Source organism: Ornithorhynchus anatinus, chromosome 1 (assembly GCF_004115215.2).
Source record: "Ornithorhynchus anatinus isolate Pmale09 chromosome 1, mOrnAna1.pri.v4, whole genome shotgun sequence".
Lineage (NCBI taxonomy): Eukaryota > Metazoa > Chordata > Mammalia > Monotremata > Ornithorhynchidae > Ornithorhynchus > Ornithorhynchus anatinus.
In genome coordinates, this window is record NC_041728.1 from 116514065 (window position 1) to 116536217 (window position 22153).

The window sequence follows — 22153 nt, forward strand, 5'->3', positions numbered from 1 at the left end:
GCTACTCTCCTGCTACAATGCAGCCCACACACTTCATTCCTAGCTGCACTTTGATCTCATCTACATCACCGCTGACCTCTCGCCCACATCCTACCTCTGGCCTGGCATGGCCCCCCTCCTCATATCAGAAAGATAACTGCTCTCCCACACTTCAAAATCTTATTGAAGGCACATCTCCTCCAAGAAACCTCCCCTGCCTAAGCCCTCTTCTCCTCTTTTCCCACTCCCTCTGCACTGCTCTTATTTGCACCTTCATCCATCCTCCCTCCCATCCCCACAACATATATGTATATATTTGCAGTAGATTTATCTATTTATTTATTCATAGTAATGTCTGTCTCCCACTCTAGACTGTGAGCTTGCTGTGGGACGGAATGTGTCTGTTATTATACTGTATTCCTCAAAGCACTTTGCACACAGTCCTTTGCACACAGTAAGTGCTCAATAAATACAAGTGAAGAACAAGTCAGGTTCAGATTCAGGTTGGATGCTCCTGGCTTTCTGTGGCTTAGTCGAGAGAGCACAGGCTTGGGAGTCAGAGGCCATAGGTTCTAATCCTGGCTCTGTCACTTGTCAGCTGTGTGATTTTGGGCAAGTCACCTAATTTCTCTCTAGCTTAGGTGATTTCCTTGAGGAGGTGAATTATGAAGAGGATTTTGAAGAACTTCAGTACAGTGCTCTGCATGCAAATGTTCAGTAAATGTCACTGATGGATTGAGTGATTGAGGGAAGGTATATGCCAGGTAAAATAATAATGTTGGTATTTGTTAAGCGCTTACTATGTGCAAAGCACTGTTCTAAGCACTGGGGGATACAAGGTAATCAGGTTGCCCCCCTTGGGGCTCACAGACTTAATCCCTATTTTACAGATGAGGTCACTGAGGCCCAGAGAAGTGAAGTGACTTGCGCACAGTCACCCAGCTGCCACGGGGCAGAGACAGGATTCGAACCCATAACCTCTGACTCCCAAGCCCGGTCTCTTTCCACAGAGAGTTAGCAAGGCTCCTTGGGAATGCATGACTTTAAGGGTATCTCCTTGTTTTTTCTGTGAATCTTGTTGCTTTATAGCAGGGTAGGGCAATGAGTTTGATTTACAAGCCACTTAGTCATACTTGGAAAACCCTCTGTGAGCATGAAGTGAAGGATGAGACCTATTAGTAATAATAATAATATTATTATAACTACTATAATATAATATAGTTATTACACTATACTACATATAGTATATACTATAGTATAGTTATATATTATTCATTTCAATTTTACCCTTTCCTGCCTTAACTCTGCCCTCTCCTCTGACAAGCAAAACTACTTTTCTTCCCTCATTGACGCCCATGCCCGTCACCCCCCTAATTGTTCCAGACTTTTACTCTCTCCTCAGGCCCCCTGTTCCTACCCCTCCCCCATCCCTCACCCCCAACGATCTGGCCACCTACTTCATCACAAAAATTAACACCATCAGGTCTGACCTCCCCGAAGTCACCCCTCCCCCTCTTATTCCACCCCCCAACCCTCTCCCCTACTTTCCCATTCTTCCCTGCAGTATCCTCAGAGGAGATCTCCTCCCTCCTTGCTAGTGTCAGCCCCTCCACCTCTCCTTCGGACCCCATTCCCGCACATTTTATAAAAACCATCGCTCCTTCTCTCCTCCCCTCCTTAACTTCTATCTTTAACCACCCACTCTCCAATGGCTCCTTTGTCTCTGCCTTCAACTATGCCCATATCTCCCCCATCCTAAAAACACCCTCTCTCGACCCCACTTCCCCTTCCTGTTATCATCCTACCTCCCTCCTACCCTTGCTTTCCAAACCCTTACAACAAATTGTCTACACTTGCTGCCTTGAATTCCTCAACTCCAACTCTCTCCTGGACTCCTTCCAATCTGGCTTCCGTCCCCTCCCCTCCACCGAGACTGCTCTCTGAAAGGTCACCTATGACCTCCTTCTTGCCGAATCTAATAGCTCCTACTCTATCCTAATCCTCCTCCATCTCTCAGCGGCCTTTGACAATGTCGACCATCCCCTTCTCCTCCACACCTTATCTCACTTTGGCTTCATGGACTCCGTCCTCTTCTGGTTCTCCTCTTATCTTTCTGGCCATTCGTTCTCGGTCTCCTTTGCGGGCTCCCCCTCCCATCCACTAAATGTAGGGGTTCCTCAAGGCTCAGTTCTTGGCTCTCTTCTGTTCTCCATCTACACTCACTTCTTTGGTGAACTCATTCACTTCCACGCCTTCAACTATCATCTCTATGCAGATGACAACCAAATCTACATCTTCCTCCCTGTTCTCTCTTCCTCCCTTCAGGCTCGTTTCTCCTCCTGCCTCCAGGACGTCTCCACCTGGATGTCTGCCGGCCACCTAAAACTCAACATGTCCAAAACTGAGCTCCTTATCTTCCCTCCCAAACCCTGTCCTCTCCCTGACTTCCCTATCACTGTGGATGGTACGACCATCCTTCCCGTCTCTCAGGCTCGCAATCTTGGTGTCATCCTTGACTGAGCTCTCTCATTTACCCAACCCATCCAATCTGTCACCAATACCAGCCGGTCTCACCTTTACAATATCACCAAGATCTGCCCTTTCCTCTCCATCCAAACGGTGATCGTGCTGGTACAAGCTCTCATAATATCCCAACTGGATTATTGTGTCAGCCTTCTCTCTGATCTCCCCTCCTCCTGTCTCTCCCCACTCCAGTCTATTCTTCATTCCTCTGCCCGGATCATCTTCCTGCAGAAACGCTCTGGGCATGTCACTCCCCTCCTAAAAACCTCCAGTGGTTGCCTATCAACCTCTGCATGAAACAAAAACTTCTCACTCTGAGCTTCAAGGCTTTCCATCACCTTGCCCCCTTCTACCTCTCCTCCCTTCTCTCTATTGTCCATCCCACACGATCTGCTCCTCTGCTGCTCACCTCCTCACCATCCCCCGTTCATGCTTATCCCACTGTCGACCTGTGGCCACATCCTACTGCTGTCCTGGAATGCCCTTCCACCTCACCTCTGCCAAACAAACTCTCCTCCCCTCTTCAAAGCCCTACTGAGAGCTCACCTCCCCCAAGAGGCCTCCCAGACCGAGTTACCCCTTTTCCCTCTGCTCCTTCTGCTCTCTCTCTGCTCCCCCTCTGCCCTTCCCCTTAACCTTTCACCTCCTCTCAGCTAAGCCCCCATTCCCTCTGCTCCTCTCCCTCCCTCTTCCCCTCCCCTCAGCACTGTGGTCATTTGTATATATTTTTATTACCTTTTTAATTTTGTTAATGAGATGTACATCCCCTTGATTCTATTTATCGTGATTATGTTGTCTTGTTTTTGTCCGTCTGTCTCCCCCTTTTAGACTGTGAGCCCGTCATTGGGCAGGGATTGTCTCTATCTGTTGCCAAATTGTACATTTCAAGTGCTTAGTACAGTGCTTTGCACATAGTAAGCGCTCAATAAATACTATTGAATGAATGAATATTGTTGATAATGATAATATTAATAATAGTGGTATTTTTTAAGTGAATCTATGTGCCAAGCCCTGGGGTAGACACATGATAATCAGGTCCCACTTCGTGCTCAAAGTCTAAGTAGGAAGGAGAACAAGTACTGAATCTTCATTTTTGCAGATGTGGGAAGTGAGGCCCAGAGAAGTGAAGTGACTTGACTAAAGTCACCCAGCAGACAAATGGAAGAACTGGAGTAAGAACTCAGGTCCTCTGATTCCTAGGCCATGTGTTTCTTATGAAGGGGGACTTGCACTGTGGACCAGCAGCTATATTTGCCAGCAGAGGTTTCTGCCTACCTCCTGGCTCACCACTGATTCAATAACAATAATAATGATGATGGTATTTGTTAAGCATTTACTCTGTGCCAAGCACTGTTCTAAGCACTGGGGTAGATAAAGGGTTACCTGGTTGTCCCACATGGGGGTCACAGTCTTAATCCTCATTTTGCAGATGAGGTAGCTGAGGCACTCCCTAACTCCCCTGATTTACCTGGCAAATCTCTTCCCTCAATCACTCAATCCATCAATGACTTTTACTGAACACTTGCTGCATGCAGAGACTGTACTGAAGTGTTTCAAAATCCTCTTCATAGTTCAGTTCCTCAAGGAAACCACCTAAGCTACTAGAGAAGCAGCATGGTGGAATGGATGGAGCACAGGCCTGGAAATCAGAATGTTGTGGGTTCTAATCCCGGATCCACCACTTGTCTATAAAAGTCACTTCACTTTTCTGTGCCTGTTACCTCATCTGTAAAATGGGGATTGAGACTGTGAGTCCCATGTGGGACAAGGACCGTGTCCAACCTGATCTGTTTGTGTTCATCCGAGCGCTTAATACTGTGCCTGGCACATAGTAAGCACTTAACAAATACCACAATTAATATTATTATTATTATTTATTATTATTAAGCAGCCAAAGTACTGAGACTCTGAAAGCTCCAGTGGGGCTTAGCGTCTACTCTTGCAACCTGGATTACACCCCACCTTCTTCCCCCATCTCACCACCCTCTCCTCCCCAGATATGGCTGCCATTGCCTCGCCACATTTATAACGCTCAAGAAAAATGGAATAATGGCAATATTATTTGGGCCCAAATATTCAGCCAATGGCTCCATGGTGTGGAGCACATGCTAGCTGTAAACATCCTTCCTTATGATTAAGCTGTCAGAAAGCAGTGTTTGGGGCTATGCCTGAAAGATTTGTGAAGTGCAAATGAGGCCTCGATCTTTTTGTAATGATGATAAAAACATTAACTGAAATGAGTTCCATGGACTATTTTAGCATTTTTGTTTTCCAATTAACTACCATGACAAGTTCCTCTAATTATGGCAGTATACCTCTGTTGTGTCATAATGCTGAGACACCTTTTCAAGAGTAATAAATAATGAGCTGCCTTGAAATCACTGCAGGGTTCTTTTGAACCACTCCTCATTGAATTCTCATAAATTGGAACAATTCTCTGTTTGCACTACCTTATGCACATCCCATATCTGAATTACATCACAGATTGAGTTATTTGTTTAAGTATTAAAGCATTCAGTTCCAGGTAAACATCTTTCAATACTGCATGCTCTGTCTTTTGGACTCTGATGGTGTAGATTTTGAGGTGAAGAAAATTACTCCCTTACATCATGAGAATAAATAATCTGTCCTTTTTTCTAAAGTATGATTTAGTGAAAAATTTCATAGAAGGAGGGAAACAAACTAGACAAGATAAGCCCCAGAGGCTTCAGCTCTAAGTTTCCAAGCTAATTATGCACAGGACTGTGCAGCTATAGAATTAAGAGCTTTCATGGCTAATGCTCTAGCCATAATAAATGATCGTTTTTGCCACTTTTTCCTTATGATACTCAGTTTTAGCATTTATTAAGAGCTTACTCTGTATTAGTAAAGGCTCCAACTGCATACCAGCTTGCTTACTGTCCCCCAATCTTACCACCAACCACTGTCCCACATCCTTTTCCTGGCCTGGAGTTCCCTCTCCCTCTCTCCCCACTTTCATAGCCTTATTCAGGTCACATCTCCTCCACGAGGTCTTTCCCAGTTAAACTCTCTTTCCTCCATCTCTCTTCTCATATTCTGTATTTCCTACGCAATTAGTTCCGTGCCCTTTGATCATTTTGTATTCACCCACCCTCAGCCCTACAGCAATTATGCATGTACCAATAAACTATTTATATTAATAATAATAATAATTACAACTATGGTATATGTTAAGCATTTACTATGTGCCAGGCACTGTACTAAGCACTGGGATGGATAAAAGCAAATTGATTTCAACCACCGTCCCTGCCTCATGTGGGGCTCACAGTCTCAATCTCCATTTTACAGATGTGGGAATGAGGCACAGAGAAATGAAATGACTTGCCCAAGGTCAAACTGCAGACCAGTGGCAGAGCCAGGATTAGAACCCATGAACACCTGGCTACCAGGCCTGATCTCTATCCATTATAGCATGCTGCGCCTGTCTCCCCTCCTAGACTGTAAGCTCACTGTGGACAGGGAACATGTCTACCAACTCTGTTGCATTGCATTATACTCTCCCAAGCACTTAGTACAGTGCTTTGCACACCTTAAGCACTAAATAAATACCACTGATTGAATGATAGATTTGTCCTTGTCTCTAATGCTATTTTATTCTTTAACTATTCCTGAAGTATCTGGCTCCAGGCCTCTCTACCACTTATATTTGTAGATTTGTCAACCCCTCGAGAGGCAGGGACTGTACCTAATTCAATTCAATTCAATAAAATTTATTGAGCACTTACTGTGTGCAGAGCACACTTACTAGAGTAAGTGCTTGGAAAGTACAATACAGCAATAAAGAGAGACAATGCCTGTCCACAAAGGGCTTATAGTCTATGGGGGGGAAGAAAGATATCAAAAAAAATCAAAAAGCATTAGTATGAATAAATAGAATTATGGATATATACATATATACATAAGTGCAGTGGGGCGGGGAGTGGGGCGGGAAGAGCAAAGGGAGCAAGTCGAGGTGATGTGGTAGGGAGGGGGAACTGAGGAAAAGGGGGCTTAGTCTGGGAAGGCCCCTTGGAGTAGATGTACCTTCAGTAGGGCTTTGATATGAGGAAGAGTGATTATTTGGTTTATCTGAGGAGGGAGGGCATTCCAGGCCAGAGGTAGGATGTGGACTAGGGGTCAGTGACGGGACAGGCGACATCAAGGCACATTAAGAAGGTTAGCACCAGAGGAGTGGAGTGTGCATGTTGGGATGTAGAAGAAGAGAAGGGAAATGAGGTAGGAAGGGTTAAGATGATGGAGAGCTTTGAAACCAATAGTGAGGAGTCTTTGTTTGATATGGAGGTTGATAGGCAACCACTGGAGATTTTTGAGGAGGGGGGAAGACATGACCTGAATGCTTCTGTAGAAAGATAATCCGGGCAGTGGAGTGAAGTATGGACTGAAGTGGGGAGAGGCAGGAGGTTGGGAGGTCTGAAAGGAGGCTGATATAGTAATCCATTCGGGATAGAATAGATGATTGTTCTTCGATACTCTTTCCCAGAGCTTAGCACAGTCGTTTGCATGCAATAGCCACTTAATACATACTATTAGTACATGATATTCAGTTGCAGTATTTATTAAGCCCTTACAACATGCCAAGCACTATATTAAGTGCAGAGGTAGGGAAAAGAAAATCAGATCTGACTCAATTCTTACCCACATAGACTCACAATGTAAGAGGTGGGGAGAGCAGACTTTTAGCCTCCATATTATAAATGAAGAGACTGAGGCACAGAGTTGTCACACAGCAGCCTAGTGACAGAGATCTTCATTCATTCAATCATACTCATTGAGTGCCTACTGTGTGCAGAGCACAGTACTAACGGCGCAGGATACGATACTGCAATTATCAGACACATTCTGTGCCCACAAGGAGCTTACAGTCTAGAGGTGGGGAAGCAGATGTTAATATAAATAAATAAATAACAGATATGTACATAGCTGCTGTGGAGCTGTGAGTAGGGGAAGAATTAAGGGAGCAAGTCAGGGCAATGCAGAAGGGAGTGGGATAAGAGGAAAGGGGGGCTTAGTCTGGGAGGGCCTCTTGGAGAAGACGTCTTCAATACAGCTTTGATGAGGTGGGGAGTAATTGTCTGTTGGATTTGAGGAGGGAGGTAGTTCCAGGCCAGAGGTAGGATGTGGGCTAGGGGCTGGAGATAAGATAGGCGAGATCCTGATATGATGAAAAGCTTAGCAATAAAGGAGCAGAGTGTGTGAAATATGAGTTGTGATTAGAACCCAGCTTTCCTGCTTCCTACTCTCATGTGATAGAGTTCCAGGTTCAATATAGCAGACGCTGCTGATTATAATCACTGTTCAAGATTTTTCTTGTGATCTCAAGAGCAAGCTGTGTATGGTCATGACTGCTAAAACATGATGTTTTTGAAAAATGTCTTGTAATGGGAAAACTGGGGAAAGTGAAGGTAGAATATCTCATAGGGAACAACAGATGAGCCTCAGTCTAGAGACGTACACTCCAAAAACCTGGGCCAAGGAATTGATTACATGGCTAGTGGTTTGCGTAGAGTCACTCACACTCTCTCACTTCCAGTTATGTTCCTGCCAAGTGCCCTGAGCAAGTACATTCTGGTAACCACTGATTCAGTGGCAACTCAGAGATTAGAGAGTAGATAACTCAAAGATTCTACTATCGCTGACACATTTCAATACAAATTTCTCTATCATTTGTGCATCCACCACTAGCAGAACACATTACCTGATTGCCACTCATTGCTATTGTTCTACATTAAGTACTGTAAAATTGAGAAAAAGAACAACCAACATACGGTTCTGCAGTTTTGTACTATAGAGTACAGTAAGGCTGAGGCAGAGGCTGGGAAGCAGAGGAGTATCACACCTCGATAAAGGCTACACCTGTGGAAATGCCATTTTGCCTCCATCAAATCTACTTGCAGGCAGGGATAGCATCTACAAACTCTATTACACTGTCTTCTCCCAGAGGCTTAGTATAGTGCTCTGTGCCCAATAAACACTCAATAAACACAATCAATTGATCAGACATTTATTGAGCACTTGCTGTGTGCAGAGCATTGAACTAAGCACTTGGGAGAGTATAATACAAACAATATAACAGAGTTGGTAGACACGATTGATCGATAGTGCCCACTTGTGGATCACATTCTACCATGAACTGAATTGCATTGTGGAAAGAACATTCCCTACTACTTCCATCATAATAAATTCCAAATTGTGCAATGAAAATATATGTTATGGAAGAAATGACTACTTCTATTTCTAACCCAAATTATGGATATTAAATTAAATTTTTAATATATTAAATTAAATTTGGGTAATCTTGGATGATTATTGTTTTGAAATCCTTATTTTTTTCAGACAAAAAAGAATGATAACCTCTCTACTTCAAGGAGATTAAAGCAAATAATCAAAGATTTCTGAAACCTGACCTAGTCCTTTGAAACCTATTTGGTAGGTATTTGTCGATGCGGAAAACCTAATAGGTGAATTTCTAATTGTTTAATGTGAATGTTAATGAGTAACTGCACTGCAGTGTATTTGGAAGAGAGATGAAATGACTTGGATTCTTTAGCACAAAATTATAAGAGACAAAGGGGATACCCAGAGAGAGCCCAGGGCACTTCTTGGCCAAAATGAAATCATGTAATGAGGCAGGTATCTGGAGAATTCAGGACCCAAACTGAGTTGCTAATTAGCTTTCTAGAACCTCAAGGTTCTCTTACGGATCCTACTTGAGCTTTAGTCCATAAAATGGTGTTCAAATATCTATAAGAGAAAGGGTTATATCTGGACAGAACACTTCTTGGTCAAAGCAGAAGCTGAATTTGTAGGCAGTTAGATAATTCAGAAGCAAAAACTGCTATGTCAAACCAAGCCTCCTGGAACATAAGGATTCTTTCATGGATCCTATTTGATCTTTAGTCCAAACAATGGTGTCAGGACTTAATCACTGTCCCAGAGTTATAACATTTACTGATATGAGTGGAATATGAATGCTATCATAATTTCATTTTGAAGCTATGAGGTTTCAGAATTATAATCTAGATTGGGAAGAAGCCACCAGATGCAGATGTGGCCCTACAGTCAAAAGATGGTCCAAACCTGAGAAAGCTGTATGAAAATTGAGACAAAATGATTTCAGCAGGCTTTATAAATGAATATTTAACTATAAGTCCCATAGGCAAAGAAAGAGGAAACCATTTAGGTAATTCAGACCCCCTACCCAGCTTTAATTTTGGACACTGATTCCTCAAACACATATCTTTAAAAGGTAAATTAATCAAATATGTTATAGAGTTGGTGTTAGAAGCATCTCAAAAGAATCATGGTTTAGGAGTTGCAAAATAATCAATGAGTTAGCTGATTTACATGATTGCAATTCTTAACCATATTGGGACTAAGAAACAGAGGCTTCTCTAGCACATGCTGCTTTTTCTTTTTTTTTCTAAACACTCAAAAGATGGCAATAACTAGTTTCACCCAGACAACTCAAAGACAGAACTATAAAATTCTAATATTCATAGAGAACAATAACCAGAATAGCCAACTCCAAGGTGCTAAAACAGAGAGAGAAATCGAACACCTTGATTATCTCAGCATAAAAAGCATTTTTACCAAATGAACCTCATTGCTTGGAGGTGACAAGCTTTCTCCAGAGATCTCATGCTGGAACCCAAACAACAACTGACATAAATTAATTGTGGTCCCTTTCACCATGACTTGTGGTATTTGCAATAATGACTTTCAGCATCAGCAAATACGGTTTTTAACCTTGTGACAGTAATTAACTCGGGACACCATGTCATTGGCAAGGGATACCGCAGGATCCATAAAGGAGCACCTGCTTGCTAGAAAAGTCTGGACTCAAGACCTACTGGTAGTGCAGAACGGCTAAAGTCAGTGCTTTTTACAAGTGCCGATGCTCTGGTTATTGCAACTGATATTTGGTTCACTTTTCCCATTTGCTTGGCCTAACTAAGAGATTGGGCGGGAAGAAACTATGCTGGGTATATGAAGGTTTAATACTTTATCTTGTTTTCAACAGAATCACTGGCCTTGGAGGGGTCACCATAGCACAGAGAAGCTAAAAAATAATAGAAGATCAAGTTACTGAATAAGCCGGATCTTCCAGTACTTTATTCCCCAGAAAGCTTTTGTTACTGGTATTTTCTAGTATCCTCCAGGATAACAGCAATCTTGGTCAATTGATCCCTTTTTTGCAATCCACACTCCTTTGGGGAAGAAGGATTTTAAGATGAGCAGGATATGCCTGACTCCTTTGATGGTAAAGAGGGGGTTGGTAAAGTCAAACAGCATGCACAGCTCTAGGGCATAATGAGTAAGCTTTTCCCAAAAGTCTTAGCAGGGCTATATTGGACACCTAGAATATATATCATCATTATTTGTGAGCCCTATGTGGGAAAGGGACTGTGTCCAACCTTATTATTTGCTAGCACAGTGCCTGTTACATAGTAAGCACTTGACATAAACCACAGTCATTATTATTATTATTATATTTTCATTAATATTATTATGTCCTTACTGGGTGCAAGGCATGGTACTAAATGCTTGAGAGACTACAGCAGAAAAAAAAAAAAAAAACACTCCATCACTGCTATCCAAGATGTGGCAATCTCTTGGGTGGTCTCCCTGTTACTTAAACTGTGAGCCCCATGTGAGTCTGTTGTGGGCAGGGATTGTCTCTGTTGCTGAATTGTACTTTCCAAGTGCTTAGTACAGTGCTCTGCACACAGTAAGTGCTCGATAAATACGACTGAATGAATGACAAGAACTGGGTCCAATGTGATTATCTTGTAGCTACCCCAGCGCTTAGTACAGTTCCTGACCCATAGAAAAGGCATCACAAATACCACAATTTTCTGATAATCTGATAGTTTCAGCAGCTTGGCCAGTTGTAGGATGGGACTGATTGGAGAAAGTGATCTGCATTATTAGCAGGTCTAATTTCCATATTCTAGAAGCAGAGTCTCCCTCTAGTCATGGAGAGACTTAAGTCAAAGATGACCTTACTTTAACTTGAAAATTGGTACAAGGTGGTGGTGTTTTTTTTTTCCCTTTCTAATGTTACTGTTTGTCAGACTATTAAGAAACCTCCTGTGGAAACAGAATGTAAAACCCTGGCATTTTAAAAGGTTTTTGATTTGCCTAATGGGGAAAAATTGTTATAGGGAAGAAAATAGACAACAGCCCTCAACTCTCTTTGTAATTGTCTACCACAATTACTCCGTAAATAGGGCTCCTTTTCATATCAAGCATGAACAGCAGCTGAGGGAGGTCAGAAGCCTGATTTAGTTCAGATTTAGACTGTTTTGGGAGATGGATGCTTTATTCGTGTCTGGCCTTTATAACAAGCCTCAGAGCAAATGAGTCCATCTAACTCACCCAAATATCTGTGAGGGGGAAATAGTTGCAATTAGTCAAAAGCCTTTCCAGCTTGTCATCGGTACTCCGAATATTTCTGTAAGGCTTCCGCACAGCATCCAGTAAGAGGCCTCTTCCCTGCCATCAGGACTAGAGCTGAAAGGCCAGAGAAGGAAGTTTTTGCTTCTCATATTTCTGCTGCTGCAATTATGGGGAGGAAAAATGTAGGTCCCAAGAGGAGCTGGGGGTGGAGGTAGCCAACCTAATATCTATCAAAGGTGCACTTGGTGACAAGGCCACTGGAAATGTCAACTATACCTTGCCCCGGTTACTTTTTGTAAGATGAATGGTGGTACTAGCAGCCATGATGGATTTTTAGATGAATCCCATTGTATCTTGGTAATCCCTTCTCTGCTTAACCACCCAGTCAGTCAGTTGTATTTACTGAATGCTTACTGTGAGCAGATACTATCATAACCACTTGAGAGAGTAGAATATAACAGAAACATTCCTTGCCCACAATGAACTTACAGTCCAGAGTGGAAGACAGACATTAATATAAATAAATGAAATGAAGTCTCTACCCTAGCTCATAGTTTAGCCTTAACCAAGATCCCCTTGGTTGCAGATCACCCAAGACCTCTGTGCTTTAGTCATACAGTTTTAGTGAAGCAGCTTGACGTAGACAACACAGCATAAGCCTGGGAGTCAGAAGATCATTGGTTCTAATCCTGGCTCCACCACTTGTCTGCTGTGTGACATTGTGCAAGTCATTTCACTTCTCTCTGTGCCTCAGTTACCTCACCTGTCAATTGGGGGTTGAGACTGGGAGCCCCACGTGGGACAGGGACTGTGTCCAACCTAATTTACTTGTATCCACCCAGTGCTTAGAACAGTGCCTGGCACATAGTAAGCACTTAACAAATACCAGAACTATTATTATTACTATTAGTACATCTCACCGCTTCTCACTTTGCAGATGCTCCCTTTCCCCCTCGTGTTTTTTTGTGTAGTCTTCTCTTGGTGTTCCTCTTATACTCTCCCAAGGGCTTAGTACAATACTTAATAAATACCATACTACAAGCACTACAAACCCAAAGTACCTTCCCCTATTTCTGTAAATGATTCTGTGCACTTAGAGGTAGCAGTTTATTGGATGCACATTTTGTGTGCTACACTCTACTAGGCACTAAACAATAATAATAATAATGATAATAATAATTATAGTATTTGTTAAGTGCTTACTACATGCCAGGCACTGTACTAAGTGCTGGGGTGGATACAAGCAAATCAGGTTGGACACAGTCCCTGTCCCACATGGGACTCACAGTCTCAATCCCCATTTTACAGATGAGGAAACTGAAGCACAAAGAAGTGAAATGACTTGCCCCAGGTCACACAGCAGACAAGTGGTGGAGCTGGGAGGGGAAGCGAAGTAGAACAGAAAAGGGAAGGGAAGTAGAGGAGAAGTGTCAGAGTGCCTGACCTCAAGAATCTTGTAGATGAATAACACGGAAGTAACAGCATATACGCAGCATGAAATATAAATGTACTCATAAATTTGCTGATATCCTTAAGTATGGCAAGCACTGTGGCTTAGTGGAAAGAGCACAAGTCTGGAAGACAGGAGAACCAGGATCTAATCCCAGTTCCAGCACTTGCCTGCTGTGTGACCCCAGGCAAATCATTTAACTTCCTTGTGCCTCTGTTTCCTCATCTGTAAAGTGGAGTAAAATATATATTCTCTCTCCCTCTTAAACTGTGAACTCCAAGTGATTCGGGGATTGAAAAATCTCAATTTCTTGTCTCTGCCAAGCCCTTGACAATGATGATGATGATGGTGAGAGAGAGATGAGTTGGTCAAAGGAGTCTTCATGGATTTATTTCTACCCCAGTGCTTAGGCAGAGTCGGGCATAAAATTTAAATAGTAGTAGTAGTAGTATTACGAGATAATATTGAATGGTAAAATAGTAAAGGAAGTCTTCATGAAAAAAGTAAGTCTGTGTAAGAATGTGTAGATTGGGAAAGAATGTGGCCTAATGGAAAGAATGCAGGCCTGGGACTTAGAGGACCTGGGTTCTAATCCCTACTCAGCCATTTGCCTGCTATATGACATTGGGCCCTGGGCTAGTCACTTAATTCCTCCATGCCTCAGTTTTCTGGTCTCTAAAATGGGGATTTCACACCTGTTCTCCCTCCTATTTAGACCATGAGACTCATGTAGTACAGGGACTTGCCCTATATGGGACAGGAACTCTGTCCAACCTGATCAACTTCTAGACTGTGAGCCCGTTGTAGGCTAAGGACTGTCTCTATCTGTTGCCAAAGTGTACATTCCAAGTGCTTAGTACAGTGCTCTGCACACAGTAAGCGCTCAAGAAATGCTATTGAATAAATATCATATTTATGGAGCACTTACTGTGTGCAGAACACTACATTAAGCACTTGGGAGAGTACAATACACTAAACAGACACATTCCCTGCCTGGTCCTTAGTACCGTGTATGACACATAGTAAGCACTTAATAAATACCTTAAATGCTATAATAAGTATCTGAGGACTGTCTCTCTGTATTACTGAATGGTAGAGATTTGATACCTGATCATGATAAGAAATAATCCCTTACTAAACACACCATTATGATGACGATGTGCCTATGCAGACTGCTTGTCTACATAGATCAACTCTGTGACTGAGGGATCTCAGAGCCAAGGTTGATGAAATGATAATAAATACAATTGAATGAATAATGATAATGAAATTTATTAAGCACGTAATGTGTGTCATTAATCTAGCACTAAATCTAGATGTTGGAGTAAATACAAGCTAATTAGATTCAATGCAGTTATTGTCCTTCAAAGGACTCCCAATATAAAGAAGAGTGAAAATAGATATTGGATTCCAATTTTACAGATGAGGAAACTGAGGCATAGAGAAATTAGGGTCTGCCCCAGCATCACATAACAGACAATGAGCAGAGCTGGGGTTTGAACCCAGGTGCTCTGGTGCCTAGGCCTGTGCTATTTCCACTGGGCCATGATACTTCTCTAGGTAAAAAGGATAGTTATAGGAGCTAGTGCTTAGGTATTGGGGTCCAAAGATGTGCACATAAGTACCCTCCAAAATGAGTGGAGGACACAGGGAGCCCAGCCTCCTGCCTGCTGGACCAAGTTCTCTTTTCTGGATCAAGGTCTCTGGCTCATTTGGAAATAACAGGAGGAGCGTAAGAAAACAGAAATAAAGGCCTCCTTCCTGCATTTACTCCCTGCCACTGTACTTCAGGTTATATTGTAAACTGATGCATGTTGACCTCGCCAGAAGAAAAGTAAGGTCAACAAGAATTTTCTAAGTTCATAAGAGTTTTGGATATCTCTGCTGACATGTGAGAAAAATCTGCTGAAAACCCTGTGTACAATCCCATTGTTTTTCTTATCCAAATATTAGTTAAAACTTTCTGTACAGCTTTATGTTTCTCACAGGATTCATGGAGCATTTTCTGCCTCTAGGTTCTGTGTATAAATTTTTGCAGGTGCCACTCAGGAATTTCTTCATCTTTGTGTCCATGCAGCCGCTAGCAGAAAACAAGCAGATGCAGACTGTTTTGGAAGTTTTTGATGTCAAAGATATGTTACAATCTCAGAATAAGTAAACAATTCACATATGAGCAAAATGAGAATTTAGGCAAGAGAAAAAAAGACAGCTGTAACAAAAAGGAGAGTTCAAATGAAGGCTTTGTATTACTTTAGAGCAGAACAAATTCACCCTCAATGCAAGAATTCATGCTGGGCCTTCCAGAGAAACCTGAAAATCCCACATTCCAGCAGAAAGATCCCACAGATCTCACAGCCAGTATAATGATCCCCAAACCTGGAAAAGAGCAATTTTTTGCTCTTGCCTGATTGCAGTAACATAATAAAGTGCTTAGTACAATGCTCTGCACACTGAAAGTGCTCAATAAATACGATTGATTAATAATAATTAATAACATTTATGCTAACAGAGCACTTACTATGTATTGAGCATTAACTAAGTACTGGGGTAGATACAAGGTTGTCAGGTCAGATACATGGACACTTCCATGTGGGGCTCACATTCTAAACAAGAGGAAGAACAGATATGAAATCCCCATTTTATAGATGAAGAAATCTGATACACAGAGCAGTTGAGCGATTTGCCCAGGGTGACACAGCAAATAAGTGGAGGAACTACAATTAAAACCCAGGTCTCCTGACTCCCACTTCTGTGTTCTTTCCATGGACTACTCTGCTCCTCACAATGACAGCTGGAGGACTGGACGACAGAAATCATAGTAGTTGGCCCCAAGGTGTTGGTCCCTGGGCAGTATGACTTAGAGGTCACCAAGGGCATCCTTAGAACAGACTAGCTGTCCCTGGTCTCAGCCTAATGAATCCCCCTTCCTGCCCCTCTAATCAATCAATCAGTCAGTCACATTTATTGAGCACTTACTGTGTGCAGGGCAATATATTCAATGCTTGACGAAGTACAATAAAACGGAGTTGGTAGACATGTTCCCTGCTCACAGTGAGCTTACAGTCTAGAGGGGGAGATGGATGTTAATATATATAAATTACAGATAGGTACATAGGTACTGTGGAGATGAGGGAGTGGTGAAGAAAAGAAACAAATCCAAGTGTAAGGTTAACGTAGAAGGGAGCGGGAGAAGAGTAAATGGGGACTTAGCAAAGGCCACTGGGAGCTGTACTTTCAATAAGGCTTTTAAGGTGGGAAGAGTAATTGTCTGTCAGATACGAAGAGGGAGGGTATTCCAGACCAGAGGCAGGACATGGGCGAGAAGTCGGTGGCGAGATAGAAGAAACTGAGGTACAGAGAGTAGGTTGGCATTAGAGAAGTGAAGTGAGCAGGCTGGGTTAGAGTGGGAAACCAACTTGATGAGGAGGGAAGGGGCAAGGTGATTTAGTACTCTGAAAAAGATGGTAAGGAGCTTCTGTTTGATGCGGGGCTGGACGGGCAACCACTGGAGGGTATTGAGGAGTTCGGGGGAAACGTACCCTGAATGTTTTTCTATAAAAATAATCTGGGCAGCAGAGTAAAGTGTGGACTGGAGTCGGAGATACAGGCAGCAGGGAGGTCAGCAAAGAGGCTGACACAGTAATCAAGGTGGGATAAAGTGGTAACATGGTAGCAATTTGGATGGAGAGGAAAGGGTGGATTTTAGCCATCCCCACCAATATTTTTTACTTCACCTCCACCTTCCCCTTTGGGTTTGATTTTCCATGGGAGACTGTGATAGTAGGAGAACTCTGGAAATATTTTCTCATAGCTGATTCTTATCATCTCAGACTGAGGTTAAAAAGAAAACAGGAAGTCCATGACATTGATACATATGGGATGAAAGTTTGTGGGCTGAAAATCATTTTTGCAGGTCTACTGATTCTTGAAGAATATCTGCCAGGTGGATCTAATGAATAGATCTCAGGGGTGAAGAGATGCCTGAAAGGGATAAACAGAAGCAGGTAGAATCCCTCTTCTCTAGATCACTACTTCAGAAATGTATGAAGGTCAACTGTAATAAGAAGATATTACTACCTGACAGATCTTTAGCAGGCTGTGTGAAAAGAATTTGTAATCTTAGCTCACTATCTGGAGAGGGATGTTTTCCTCATAACTGAAGCAGGGTTATTACTTTCTGGTCTTTGAAAAGAGCTTGAGGTTATAAAGACCAAAGAGCTATTATTCCTAAACCTGACTTTGCCTCAGAGGGACACGGCCTCATGGAGCACAAGAACTGTATGTTCATTCAATTCAATAGTATTTATTGAGCGCTTACTATGTGCAGAGCACTGTACTAAGCGCTTGGGATGAACAAGTCGGCAACAGATAGAGACAGTCCCTGCCGTTTGACGGGCTTACGGTCTAATCGGGGGAGACGGACAGACAAGAACAATGGCACTAAACAGCGTCAAGGGGAAGAACATCTCGTAAAAACAATGGCAACTAAATAGAATCAAGGCAATGTACAATTCATTAACAAAATAAATAGGGTAACGAAAATATATACAGTTGAGCGGACGAGTACAGTGCTGTGGGGATGGGAAGGGAGAGGTGGAGGAGCAGAGGGAAAAGGGGAAAATGAGGCTTTAGCTGCGGAGAGGTAAAGGGGGGATGGCAGAGGGAGTAGAGGGGGAAGAGGAGCTCAGTCTGGGAACGCCTCTTGGAGGAGGTGCTTTTTAAGTAAGGTTTTGAAGAGGGAAAGAGAATCAGTTTGGCGGAGGAGAGGAGGGAGGGCGTTCCAGGACCGCGGGAGGACGTGACCCAGGGGTCGACGGCGGGATAGGCGAGACCGAGGGACGGCGAGGAGGTGGGCGGCAGAGGAGCGGAGCGTGCGGGGTGGGCGGTAGAAAGAGAGAAGGGAGGAGAGGTAGGAAGGGGCAAGGTGATGGAGAGCCTTGAAGCCTAGAGCCTTGCAGTATGTGACTGCACTGTATCTGGCCCAGTGTTTAGCAGAGTGCATGGCACATAGTGCTTATCAAATAACACTACTAATGATGTATAATAATAATAATTGTGGTATTTGTTAAGCTCTTACTATGTGCCAGGCACTGAACTAAGTGCATGTGGATATAAGCAAATTGAGTTGGACACAGTTCCTGACCCATGTGGGGCTCACAGTCTCAATTTCTATTTTACAGATGAGGTAACTGAGGCACAGAGAGGTAAAATGACTTGCCCAAGATCACACAGCAGAGAAGTGGCAGAGGTGGAAATTAGAACCTATGACCTCTGACTCCCAAGCTCGTGCTCTTTCCACTAAGCCATGTTGCACTGTCTATAAATACTACTACCACGACTATTTATAAAGGCACAGTATGGCCAAATGAAAAGAACAAGGGCTAAGGAGTCAGGAGACATGGGTTCTAATCCTGACTCATCCAGTTGCCTGCTGTGTGTAACCTGGGATAAGGCCCTTAACTTCTCTGAGCTTCGGTTTCCTCATCTGCACAATGGGGATTCAATACCTATATTCTTCCTCCCCCTTCAATTATGAGCCCCATATAGGACAGTGACTGATCTGATTGTAATATACCTAGACTAATACTTAACACATATTAATATATTCCGCAATTATTTGCATTTCAGTGCTGGATGTATGGAAGGAAAGGAGGGAGAAGGCATCTTGGCTCCAGCCCTTGCACACTGACTAGGAATATTAACTGTGAGGTTAGCTTTGATCCTGCAGGGGCCCAAAGGTTTGGGGACACCCCTTACTTGTCCTCCCTCCTCACCTCAGAGAAGCAGCATTGCCTAGGGGATGGAGAATGGACCTGAGAGTCAGAAGGACCTGGGTTCTAATCCCTTTCTGCCACTTGGCTGCTGTGTGACCTTGGAAAAGTCACTTCACTTCTCTGGGCCTTGGGACCCTCGTTTGAAAAATGGGGATTAAGACTGTGAGAGCCCCAAGTGGGACATGGATTGTGTCCAACCCATTTAGCTTGTACTTACCCCAGCGTTTAATGCAATATCTGGCACATAGTAAGCTCTTAACAAATACCATAGTTATAATTATCATCTTCTTTTATTTCCCAGCACACACTAGCTCAGTTTAGCTAAGATGGCCTTCAGGCCCTTTTCCTTTTTCCTTTGAGCCTTTATTCAGTCTTGCACAGATCTAAGCAGTTGAAAATCAAATCTATCACTCCCTTCCTTAAGTCAAAATTCAAGGCCCACCTCGCAAAACTTATTCTCCAACATGCCAGTCGGCTACCTCATCTACCTTCTCACTTATGGTATTTTCCAGTTGATCACAAGATCTTGAGGATGGAAATGTATCATTTCTTCTCTATTTACTCCACACATCTCATGTAGCCATGTATGCAGTCAACAATCCATTCTTAGTGCTTGGACATATTTGCTTCTGACACTTCAGTATCAAAGCAGCATCATCCTCAGATAAGCAGCACACCCCCTCATACTTTAAATGCATACACACAATTTACACAAACACTCAACTGTGGCTATTCAATCAATCCATGGACTCAGCGGGCAACAATTGGCATCATCAAAATTAGGAAGCCTGCATCTCCAGTCCAAACTCCCCAACAGAGCAGGGAGGCAAACTTTGGGAGTTTCTGAGGGAAGACCACTACACTCTGCCCTCTCCTTCATTTGCAGTTTACAGCAGGTGGACAGCATGGCTTACTGGATAGAGCACAGGCCTGGGATTCACAAGGGCCTGGGTTCTAATCCCGGTTCTGCCACTTGTCTTCTGTATGACCTTGAGCGATTCATTTAACTTCTCTGTGCCTCAGTTTCCTCATCAGGAAAATGGGGATTAAGACTGTAAACCCTATATGGGACAGGGGCTGTGTCCAACCCAAATAGCTTGTGTCTAGCCCAATGCTTAGTACAGTGCCTGGCACATAGTAAGCACTTAACAAATGCCACTATCATTATTATTATTATCCAATGCAGCATCCCTCTCTGTACATCAGTCACTTGTGCAGTCATGCGCTCTGCTCTGCCCCAAATCTCTCTTGACAGCCCCTCTAAAGAGATGTTTCAGGAGGAGGAGGCCTCTTTGATGAGTCACTAAAGATGTGTGCTCACCACCCTGATCTCAGCCATTCCTCCGAATAGGAGAGTGCAAACTAGCATACACTGCTAGGCTGGAAGACACATCTTCTGGCCCACATCATGAGAATCTGCAAGGTGGGAGTCCCCAAGTGAGTTATCTTCACTCGGATGGGAAGCAGAGTCGGGCTCAGTATTCTCCAAATGGGTTTCAGTGGCGGACCACCTCATTCATTACCAGTTAACTACCAGAGGCTAGATGACATCCACATTAGTGGTTTAATCGTGCTTAATTGACACAATTCAGAAGCCGGAGGGTGGTCGTCTTAAGGGATCAGTAATAGGTTTAGCCAGCCCTTCCTCTCTAGGTCACCGGTTTGGGTCTGTCCGAGGGTCAGTAGCGATAAAAGTCATTAGCATCCTGCCATCGGTGGGAATTGTCTGTGCTGATCTGTAATCAAAGTTTGGCTCAGGACAAGCAATTCATCATCACAAAGCTTATTAGCTGGATTAATACATGGATTCCAACGACTTATCTTATTTGAATGGGATTAGTCAATTATTCAAGCCAGTATTTACAATCTGGTTAATTCTCCAAAGGGAGTACTTTTAAAGCATTTTCCACTGGAGAAGCAAATCAGACTAAATGGTCTCATTAAAAGGCCCAGTGATAAGTTGAGGCGATGTTTGAATTACCTTGCCAACAAGCACCGACTGTGAGTTGCATAGCTATGTGGGATGGGTGAATCGGCCAATCGTTGGTCACCAGGTAAGGCTCGTATGTTGTTCCGTCCATATATAGAGTCACGACGGGAAATTCCACGTTGATGACATAGTAATGCCATTCTTTGTCACAGATCTACACAGAGAAAAATGAAAGACAAACTTCAGCACTTTCAGTCCCATAACCTTAAAGTCCCACTCACCTGTGACATTCTTTGTGAAGAGGAAGGAAAAGAATGATATTCTTCAGAGTTAAAAAAATGTCAAGTGACCGTAACTACTTGTATTAAGGAGTAAAAGGGGTTTAAAGACCCTCATCTCTTTGAGTTAGGCAATAACCCATTTTGACAGTTTGGGGGATCGAGCTCCAAGGGATTAAATGACTTCCCTGAGTCAACAGCAAATCAAGTACAAAGCACCCTGGTTACCCGACACTTTCTCTGGGTCATTTTTGCACCTGAAGTATTGCATCCTAGGGAGATTTTTGATGACACTCTACTAACTCCCTCTCCGCACCTGATAATCTTTCTCTTTGCATCTTCTTTTTCCCCTTCACTTTTTAAGGCAGTCAATCAGCTCACTCTCTCTGTAATTTACCCTCACTCCACTCCTTCTACAGTTCAGTCCATACACTTAACTGCTTAACACCCCCTCTTGCCTGTAACTCACTCCCCGCTCACATTTGGTCAACAACCCTTCTCCCCATCTTCAAAGTCATTCAATAAATCATACCTAATTCAGGATGGGAAGCCTTTTCTGACTAATCTATAATTTACTCCCCATTTGTGCTCATACTGTGTCACCTGTGCATTTGAGTCCGTATCCATTCAAGCACTAAGGTACTCACTTCATTTCCTTTCCCAACGGATGTTCTGTACCTATCTTTAAACTTTGGTGTTTCTCCATCCCAGTAATGCATTTCAGCATCTATTTCCACTACGAGACTGTAAACTCCTCGAGGCCAGGGATCATTTTTCCTAACTCTAGTGTACTTTCCCT

The 22153-nt window shown here is 43.1% G+C and overlaps 1 protein-coding gene across 1 annotated transcript in view; it reads right to left on the reverse strand.

Moving 5' to 3' along the window:
• CLSTN2 (calsyntenin 2) overlaps positions 1-22153 on the reverse strand; it is a 586341-nt gene that overhangs the window by 41710 nt on the left and 522478 nt on the right. Inside the window, exon 9 of the mRNA XM_039914124.1 lies at positions 21128-21290. Within this exon, the coding sequence (XP_039770058.1) occupies positions 21128-21290 (163 nt within the window). The remainder of the gene's footprint in view (positions 1-21127; positions 21291-22153) is intronic.